The 10,146-nt window shown below is 44.5% G+C and overlaps 1 protein-coding gene across 2 annotated transcripts in view; it reads left to right on the top strand.

Moving 5' to 3' along the window:
* Nucleotides 1-8,732, top strand: part of RAB3GAP1 (RAB3 GTPase activating protein catalytic subunit 1) — a gene marked incomplete at its 3' end in the record, with an annotated part of 256,526 nt that extends 247,794 nt beyond the window's left edge. The window contains exons 24-25 of one of the 2 annotated variants that reach the window (XM_082261360.1): nucleotides 3,551-3,571; nucleotides 8,496-8,732. In XM_082261360.1, the coding sequence (XP_082117486.1) occupies nucleotides 3,551-3,571; nucleotides 8,496-8,732 (258 nt within the window). The remainder of the gene's footprint in view (nucleotides 1-3,550; nucleotides 3,572-8,495) is intronic. The other variant, XM_082261361.1, reaches the window with a different exon arrangement.
* Nucleotides 8,733-10,146: the final 1,414 nt, after the last annotated feature.

A 10,146-nucleotide genomic window follows, 5' to 3' on the forward strand; every position in this document is an offset into this window, starting at 1 on the left:
CGTCTAGTTTCCAGATTAAACAAGGTAACCATAATTCCAGTTGCAGAGTCCCCGGCCTTTCAGGACCTGGCTGACAGGAAGGCGGCCCGCAATATGTACACCCTGGCTGGTTCGGCACTGAGGCCAATATTCACCATTGCCCTGGTGTTTCAGACTCTGACCGAATGGGCTAATCTGTTGCGCCGTGACCTGGAGGGGGAGCAGCCCTCCCTTCCTTTGCTGAGCTGGCGGACCAGATGGTCCAGGGGTTGCAGTTTATCTGTGATGCCTCTTTGGATGCGGCTCCCCTAGTGGCTCGGCTGTCTGTTTCGATACTGGTCCTTCGGTGTGTCTTTTGGCTCAAATGTTCCCCTGCTTTGCCGTGGGAGAGGAGCATTATCAGTTTATGGTGTTACCCTTTGGTCTTGCCTCCGCTCCTCGGTCTTCTCAAAAGAGTTGGCCCCCGGGGCTAGCATTGTTACGTCATCAGGGGATCACGGCCTTGGGCTACTTGGATGACCTTCTTCTGCGAGCAGAGTCTCCTACTGCGCTGGTGGAAAACCTGGAGATCTCTATATGGACCCTGAGGAAGTTTGGCTTTATTCTGAATCTTCAGAAGTCTGTCTTGGTTCCTTCCACGTAACTAGACTATCTGGGTCTGACTCTGGATTTGGCCTTAGCCAGATTACTCCTTCCTTTGGACAAACTCCAGAAACTGTAAGCTGCAATGCGCTGTCCAGCTGATGGTCATTCTTCCAGACTTTCATGCAAGTGCTGGGCCTGATGGTGTCTACCTTTGAGGCAGTCCCCAGCAAAGGAGATTCTCATCAAATGGGACAAGACTCCGCAGTCAGTGGACAACAAAATCCAGCTGGGCTGGGTGCAAAAAGGTCCCTGATCTGGTGGCTTAGTTCTCTGGCGCGGCAAATTTTTCCTCCCCTTGTATTGTACGGTGGTCACCACGGATGACAGCCTGTCGGGGTGGGGAGGCATTTTCGACAGAAATTCTGCACATGGGGTCTGATTCCTGGAAGACTCCAGACTACCGATCAATATCCTGGAGCCCTAAGTGATCAGACTGTGCTTAGAACATTGGACGGATCATCTCCAAGGATGTCCAGTGCACATTCATTCAGAAAATGCCACAGCCGTGGCTTATGTCAATCGCCAAGGGGGCACAAGAAGTGTCCTGGTGGCTCTGGAGGTAGCTGGCATTCTCAGGTGGACAGAACGTTTGTTCCAGCCCTTTCCGCTGTACACATTCCCAGAGTGGAAAACTGGCAGGCGTTTTACCTCAGTCGGCAGGCGTTGGACCAGGGGGAATGGTCTCTTAATCCGGAGGTGTTTCCTCAGTTGTGTCTCTGATGGGGCATCCCTGAGGTGGATCTGTTGGCATCTCGGCTCAACAGAAAGGTCCAGAGGTTCATGGCACAGTCACGGGATCCTCTGGTGGATGCCATAGACGCGTGGTGGCCCCCAAGGGGTCTGTATCATCTGATTTACACCTATCCCACCTCTCAAGCTCTTGCTAAGACTTCTACACAGGATTGAAGCAGAAGGAATTCTAGGTCATTGTGTGGCTCCGAAATGGCCTCGCCAGGCTTGGTACGCCGATCTGGTGCTGCTGGTCTCCGTCGTTCCTTGGAAGCTTCCTCTCAGGGAGGATCTGCTGTCCCAAGAATCAGTCTTCCACAATGCTTTATAAACACTGGCTTTGAGGGCTTGACTGTGGAAAGCCAAGTACTGAAGGATAGGGGTTGGTCTAAAATTGAATCGGCGATTCCAACGCTGTTAAAAGCTAGGAAATCTACTTCTAGGATAATCTACCATCCTACGTGGAAGACGTACATCGCATGGTTTGAGTCTCTTGTGTTTCATCCTGGCTCCTTCTCAGTGGCTCGGATCTTGACCATCCTTCGCAGGGGGGGGGGGGTTGAACAGAAATTGGCTTTGAGTACCATTAAAGGCCAGGTGTTTGCTTTGACGGTCTTCTTTCAATGACCGTTGGCCACACACTACCTGGTGCGTACCTTTCTTCAGAATGTTCGCCATTTGGTTCCTCCGGTGCGGTCTCTGTTGCCGCCTTGGAACCTCAATTTGGTGCTTTCGGTTCTCCAGAAGTTTACCTTTGAGAAGCTTCGGGAGATTCCCTTGTTTACGCTGTCTCAGAAGGCGGGAATGAAGACATTGTGTTGACTGGTGGCGTTATCCTGACGTTCACCTTACTTGGTGGTTCACAGAGATAAGGTGGTTCTTCGTCCCTGTCCGTCCTTCCTTCCAAAGGTAGTCTCTGATTTCCATTTGAATGAAGACATTGTGTTGCCTTCCCTGTGTCCCAGGCCAAAACATCCTAAGGAAATTGCCTTGCATGCTTTGGATGTGGTTGGGGCAAATAGGGTGTACCTGGCAGCTATGGAGTCTTAGGAAGTTAGACTCACAATTTGTGATTACGGATGGGTCTCGGACAAGGTTGTACACTTCCTCTGGGACCATTCCCAGATGGATCAGACAGACAGTGGTTCAGGCCTATTCCATCAGGGGTCAGGTTCCTTCTTTCCCTATCAAGGTGCACTCTACTTGGGCGCTCAGTACCTCCTGGGCCTTCCGTCATCAGGCCTCAGTGACGCAGGTTTGCAAGACAGCCACCTGGTCATGGTGCACACTTTCACAGTTCTATAAAGTGGATGTGTTGGCATCTGCAGATGCCTCTTTTGGCCGCAAGAGTTTGCAAACTGCTGTCTAGAGGACTTGGTCCTCTTGGAGGATGTATTGTTTTTTTTTTTTTTTCAGGTGGGCTCCAGTTGTTTTGGTTGAGCCCCTGTTGCCTGGTTGGCTACTGTTTTTAGCCTTGGGTGTTTTTTGCTGTTCCCACCCCTTATGTTTAACACTGCTTTGGGATGTCCCAATGGTTAGGAATATCTGCTTTTAACAAAACTGAGTACTTATAGTAGAGAGAGGGAGTATACCCCCTGCAACTTGTCCATAGGCGTAGCTAGTCTTTTTTTTTTCTGCCTAGTGTCCTACTCCTGTAGGGGGCAGTATAACCCAACAGTTAAGAATATCAGGAGCTGTGTCCGTCAATGAACATCAGAGAAATGGATTTTACGGTAAGTCAAAAAATCCCATTTTTTTTTGCCTGAAGTTGGGTTTTATACTGTCATTGGCAAAATTTACCTGGCTATCAGGCTAAGCCAATGGTTTTCCTTGAATTGGAACAAGTATGTATATGAAAAGTTGTGACTTCACTGATTCTGTGCTCATTCCAGGTCAGAGGTTCAGTGTTGAAGCCAGAAACATTTAGACAACTAACTGTTTTTTTTTTAGGAGGTGGCCAGCAATAGCAGCCTCCATATTTTTATTCGCATGGGTTTCCTTTAATCTGGACATTGAGTGTGTGTCCAGCTCTTCCCATAGAATGTGGGCAGCATGTTCCCGGGGCCTCCCATGTGCATGTATCTGTGTTGACATGTCTACATATTGTCATGCTGCATGTCCTAATGTGTGTCTAACCTGTCCTAGTCATCCTAGGCTTGACTCTCTCTCTATCTTTTACCACCTTTCCTTTATCAAGCTGACTGAATCTTCTGATGAGGTAACAGAACCTTCTACCTCACTTCCTCATCCCATTACTCATGTGCAGCAGAGGACAGGAGGAACAACCTAAACCAACCCTTTACTAATAAACTAATGTACTAATATTCATTACACTGAAAGCAGATGGAAAAACCTACTGAAGCTGCCTACATCTATCATATATGGTGCATGTGCCCCGGCCGCCCAACGGTTGGGAAAACCGTTTTCTACCTAGAAAAAAAGGAAGTGCTGCAAGTGTTGGCCTATTCTGGGGGAAATTATTGCGATTGGCTGAGATAATCCAACTCTTCCAATCAATTTTCAACTGCAGGCCTTGCCAGGCTCCTGTAAGCTTCAGCTTGTATAGGAGCAGTGTGAACAGTAAGCTTTGACAAAGTATTTTCAGAGATTTTAGCAAGCTTTGAAGCTTTTAAAGTACCATTTAGCTCCCTACTGGGAGTGCTGATTGCCACTTTAAACAAGCTGCTAGTAGGGTTCAGCACTTCTTGAAGCTTGTTGAAAGCCTGCTGAAGTCTGCTAGCCGCTTGCTTAAAGTGGCAATCAGCACTTCCATTAGGATTTGTGCCCTGAAGCCTTTGACCCAGGCATAAGGGTCTGCAAAGAGATCAACATTAAAATTTCTGTAATGTCTGTAGGTATCTACTGTATATTCAAACCATAACCCCATTGTTCTGGTAGACTGAACTTCTAATATAGTGAAATGGTCAGCATACTGAACTATTCTTGTACACCCTCTTGAACTGTCGCTTCAAATTCTTCTTGTTGCCATGGAGTAAGTGCACATATTGCTGTGGCAGTGGCATCTCGTTCCTGTGGGGTCAGTTCACTAAGCTGTACAAACAGTTCTAACTGTGTTCATGATTTTATCTGACGCTAATGTTCACATCAATTCATTTAGATAAATATAGCATAGGTGAGGAAATGTGCGCTTCACACTAAATATTTAACTATTGCTATCCTTTACATTGTACGAATCTTCTCATTTATCATGAAATTGCTCCAATTTCTGCTCTCTTGATAGTTGCCCCATAATCACAACCTAAGTGGTAAATTGAATTGAGCCGTGCAATGAAACCGTGAACTGAGAACATCGTTTTCTACAAAGAAAATAAGGCACGGCACTGAATACAAAGTACACATTATGTTTCAGGACCTTGTCACAGTTTTGCATGCATTTGTGTGTGTTGCATTAAGGCAGTCTGTTAACTTAGAATGTCGTCTATAATGAACCTCAACACATTAAAAAAACAAAACATACCTGTACTTCAGACATCACAGCACACCACAACGTGTGTACATTCACATGCATGTGTCATGGTGCAATATCAAGTTGATATTGTATTTGGTCATTGGGGGGCCATTCAGAATGCCTTGTAGTAATGTGTATAAAAGGACGGAATGTGCAGTCAGAGGTGCAGGAAGCCTTCTGCATTTCCAGTTGGGTACAGGAGGTACAATTAAGTGTTTGTATACCTTTGACATGAAATATGAACAAAGCATAGCCCTCTATACTATGGTGTGTGCATAGTCAATCCAGAGTGATAAGGGGTTGATTTACTAAAGCCAAATAGACTGTGCATTTTGCAATGTGCAGTAGCTTCAGGGCGCTTAGTAAATGAGCAGAAGTTCTGCTGACTTCCATCATCCAATCACGTGCTAGCAAAAATGTGTTTTTGTTTTTTAATTTTCCTTACATGTGTTTGGGTATTCTTTGCAAAATGAGACTTCACCTCATTTACTAAACTTTGGAGCAATTGCACTTGCAAAGTGCACAGTCTACCTAATAAATTTAGTAATTTCAGTCTGCTGCCTCCTTTCTTCTATCTATTACTTCTGACAAGTGTTCCTGACACCAACAGAAAAATGGTGACAGGGTAGGGCTTAGCCTGTGATTGACAGCCTGAGCGCTGTTGCTGTGTGTCCTTTCTCTCCAATCAGCTCTCAGAGCTCTCCTCACTGAGCAGAACTTCAGCTCTCTGCCCCCTTCTTCTCAGAGCTGAAATATCCCTTTGTAAATTCCCCTCCGCCCTGTGTATGTAGGACAGTGGTTCTCAACTCTTGTCCTCAGAACCCATTGACAAGCAAGATAACTGAAATACATCACAGGGGATATTGTTTGCTTCTCAGTCTTCATCTCCCCAAGGTAATACCTAAAATCTGGCCTGTTAGTGGGTCCTGAGAACATGCGTTGAGAACCACTGATGTAGGAGAAATACAGATGTAGATAAAGAGGTACAACTTATGTAGGAGGATTTATTTCAGCTCTGTGGATTACCTGAGGCAAGTCACCTCACTGGGGTTCACGACCACTTTAAACTAAACTCCTCTGATGCAACTTTCATGAGCTCCTTTGCCGGGAAAAATATCTTCTCCCCAGCTTCTTTCAGGATTTTGGTCATCTTGATTGATCAGAGTCAGAGGACCGGACTCTTCCACGTGTGCACCCAGCATGCGCAGTTCATTTTGAAGACGAGTGCGATGAGGAAGATAGGAAGCTTTTATTGCACAAGAGACATATTGGGTTTGGTGGTTTCCTAAAAGCTGATAGACTTCACTTTGCAAGGAAAGTTGCCTCCAATGCTTAGTGAATGAGCTGAAGCTCTGCTGATGCCCCCCCCATCATGTGCAAATGAAAATGCCCCCCCCCCCCCACCCCTTGTGTGTCATTGGGTATTTTATGCAAAATTAAACTTCACATTTGCTAAGCTCTGGGGAAAACTCTCTTGCCACGTGTAACTTCCTGTACAAAATGCTTTGTGTTCCTTTAGTATATCAACCCCATTATGGCTTTTCTGGAATAAACCATTTTCAGACCACAGTTCTCCTTGTACAGTACAATGCAGCTTTTATTATCCTGCCTTACAAGGTCAGACAAGATGGGGGTGAGAATAGTAAAAACAGATTTTTCTCTTGCATCTGCAAGAGTCTACTTCCCTCACCTGCAATATTTCTGGACTTCTATGAACTATTGCTGGTAACGTTTTATAGATGTTTTCCAGAACTTTTATCTGACTACGGTAAAGAGGCAAATAGAGCTATTCTAAGTTACCTTGACCCAAGAGGGCACCACCTACCTTCCTGCAACCAGCCCATCATCTACTAGTGACATTGATAAAGGACATACACAAATAGAATCACCCGAGCAACAGTTACATATAAAAGTGCCTTAGTGCCCCTGTGAAAAATGAATTGTGAAAATAAAAAAAAATTGGGGTACCTGTTGCTCTAATATTATATGGTTATCACATACAATATGTCGTATACATAGATGGACAAAGTGGTGCTTACCCTACAAGAGAATTTCATCAGAGGTTTCCTCACAAACCTGGCCCTAAGACGTCCAGGGAGGAGGCGCATACTGTAAGGCCCTGGACCCGAACCTGGGACCTCTGCTCTGTCTGGCAGTCACTCTTGTAAGCCATCTGAGATTCTATAAGTGAATTCCATCGGATGTTTCCTTACAAACCTGGCCCTAAGACGTCCAGGGAGGAGAAGAGTACCGTAAGGCCCTGGCCCTTGAACCCAGGACCTCTGCTCTATCTGGCATTCACTCTCGTAAGCCACCTGAGATTCTATAAGTGAATTCCATCGGAGGTTTCCTTACAAACCTGGCCCTAAGATGTCCAGGGAAAAGGCGAGTACTGCAGGGGCCTGGACCCCTGCTGTGTCTGGCAGTCACTCTCGTAAACCACCTGATATTCTATAAGAGAATTCCATCAGAGGTTTCCTGAAAAACTTGACCCAAGACGTCCAGGGAGGAGGGGATTGCTGTAAGGGCCTGGACCCCGACAAGGGGTAAGTACAGCTTTTTCCATCTTTGTATAAGCATAAGTACATTTGCAGAATGAGCATTGTATACCTATGTCTAGCCATAACACTCAATGCAGTTATCCCAGTGACACTGTAACTAGGTTGCAGCAACATTAAAGTGGAATTTCATATACAGAAAATTAAGTCCTGCTATATCACTTCAGGTTGGCCTATTTTTCCAGTATAGCTATGTAAAACATTGAAAATAAGTGCCTAAACTGTTTAAAGTCCAGTAATACGCTGTCTTGCCCTGCTCTGCATATGCTCAGTTGCTCCCTATTTTTCGGCACTGTGCCAAAAATGAAGAAGCCGATCTGCTGACAGCCTAAAGATTTACTGCTGTTCAGGGGTTCTGATCTTCAGGAAAATGGCGGCCTCCAACAAGAAGAGACAAGAGCAATACTGGAGGCAATTTACAGTACACGCTAATATTGGTAGCATGAGTAGTAATGTGGAATGTATGTTCCTTGCTGATGGGTAAAGTTTCCACTTTAGGGACGTAGCTTTCAATATGCAAACAGAAGCAACAGTGCTGCTACCCATACAACTCACCGATGAAAGAGCTCCCGGGTGCCCAATCCACAGTGTGTGTGTGTATATATATATATATATATATAATTATCCACACACCAGTAGTAGCTCTTAAAAAAATCTTCACCTTTATTCAAAAACCACAGTACACAACCGCAGATAAGATCAGTTGACGGGTTTCAGCCTATAAAACCTTAGTCATAACTACATTTAGACACAAAACTTCGAAATATATAGTGGCTCTACATATTACAGGCTCCACCCATTAATTGTCCTAATTGATTTCAAATAGCTTTCAGTGGCTGTTTGCCAGCTGGCAGGGTTGTTCCTCAGCCTAACCTCTACAATTGCCATTGACATCAAATGGAGCAGGAGTCCCGTTATGAGTCTAAGGGGTGATTGGCCTTTCTATTGAGGCATCATTGCAATAAGTAAACATAAAAGCTTCTTCATATCTGTCCAACGGTTATTGGACATTATTAATACTTTAAAATATAAATGTATTAGCTGTAGATCCCGTTCTATAATGAAATTACTAATAAACCTCTCCTATAGTTCTAAATATCAGTTTTTGTTTTTAGGCTGCAACCTTGGGCCCGCTGGAGGAAGATCCGAAAAGGTCCAGTGCACCAGAAGACAGGAAGGTGATGTCCGGGACAGATTTCCCTCCCCCTGCAGGCCGGGAAGTCATCCTGCGCATTACAGTTCCAAGACCCGCCCCCTATTCCAAGGCTCTGCCCCAACGCATGTACAGCGTACTGACTAAGGACGATTTCAGGCTAGCTGGAGCTTTCTCCTCCGATACATCCTTCTTCTGAAGCTCCAGAGTACTCGATACATCCTTCTTCTGAAGCTCCAGAGTACTCGATACTTCCTTCTTCTGAAGCTCCAGAATACCCTGAGTAACTAAAAGAGGGGAGCCATAAGGGGAGGGGTAATATGGCGTTATATAGATGTCTTATCTGCTCTTTAAGGCTGAAAATATTTCCCATCTGAATGTGTTTAGAAGGTAAAAAAAGAACCTTTTATTTCCCAGAACGACAAGCAGGAGATGCTAATGTGGTCAAAGTGCAGATGCAGTCAGGTGCGGTAATGATAAATCTTTTCATGTTATTAATTGGAGCTTTCAGGTGCTACAAAGAATTTCAGGTCCTTTATGTGACAGTGATTGGAGTGAAAAAAAAAAAAAAAAACAATCGCTATCATTAGCCTCAGGACATTGTAAGGGGGAGGGGGGGGCATAGGCAGATTTTATCCACTTCCCCTTTGTTGTCAGCTGATCATACAGTTATATGTCACAGGTAATATGTACAGGTTACGTGAGCAAGTGACAAAAGCGCAAGTACTGCAAAACGGATGTTCTCTTCTCTCCATAAGAAATAAAATAATTTTGCTGCTCCTTTGTTGATAGGTCAGATGTGAGGGGACTCCACCTACAGCCTGGCTTCTGCAGGGCTGAGATTTGCTGCATCTGACATTCATATGTCACCAGTCACGTAGAACTAAAGCAGGTATGAACATCCCGCTGTGCTTTAGTATTGCAGGGGAACTACAAGTCCCTGTGTGCCCACTAATACAGGGTGCTAGGACTTGAAGCTCCCATTCACAAGTACATAGAGCTTTATTTAGTGCTTTAAGGCTCCATTCATACCTGTGCACTTTATGTGGTGCATTAAAAAAAAAAAAATACTGTTTGCTGCATCGTTTAATGCGCTTTTATGAAAATGCATGGCTACATAGAGATCACTGGTTACATACCGGACAGAGGGAAACTGGCCCGGAGACTCCAGCATTGTGCAGTTCATAACTCAAAGCTTCCTAAAAAGATAAAACACTGTACAGCATTTAATATAGCCCTGCTAAATATGGATTGTGATAAATATCACTTTTTTTCTGTATTTACCCCAAAAGTAAACATATTTACAGATCTTAGATGTGACAGCTGCATTAGTTTACTTTTTTTAGGCTTTCTTTCCCTTATTTTCACCCGATGATCTGGCCAGTATGTCCGTTCTTTTCCAACAGAACAAGCTCTACTGTGGATATATAGCAGTTACAGGTTTGAGACAAACCATTTACAACTGACAGGGGAGCTTACAATGGTCATCTTTTATATGCAAAACCTTTATTCCAAAAGGAGAAAACGGTTTGCTGCCAAGTGCTTGAGGTGAATGTAAAGTCTCGTTATTTAAAAAAAAAAAATTTTATACTTCCCTTCCCAGTGCACTTGGT

The sequence above is a fragment of the Pelophylax lessonae genome (assembly GCF_965119305.1).
Source record: "Pelophylax lessonae genome assembly, chromosome: 6".
NCBI classification, from domain to species: domain Eukaryota; kingdom Metazoa; phylum Chordata; class Amphibia; order Anura; family Ranidae; genus Pelophylax; species Pelophylax lessonae.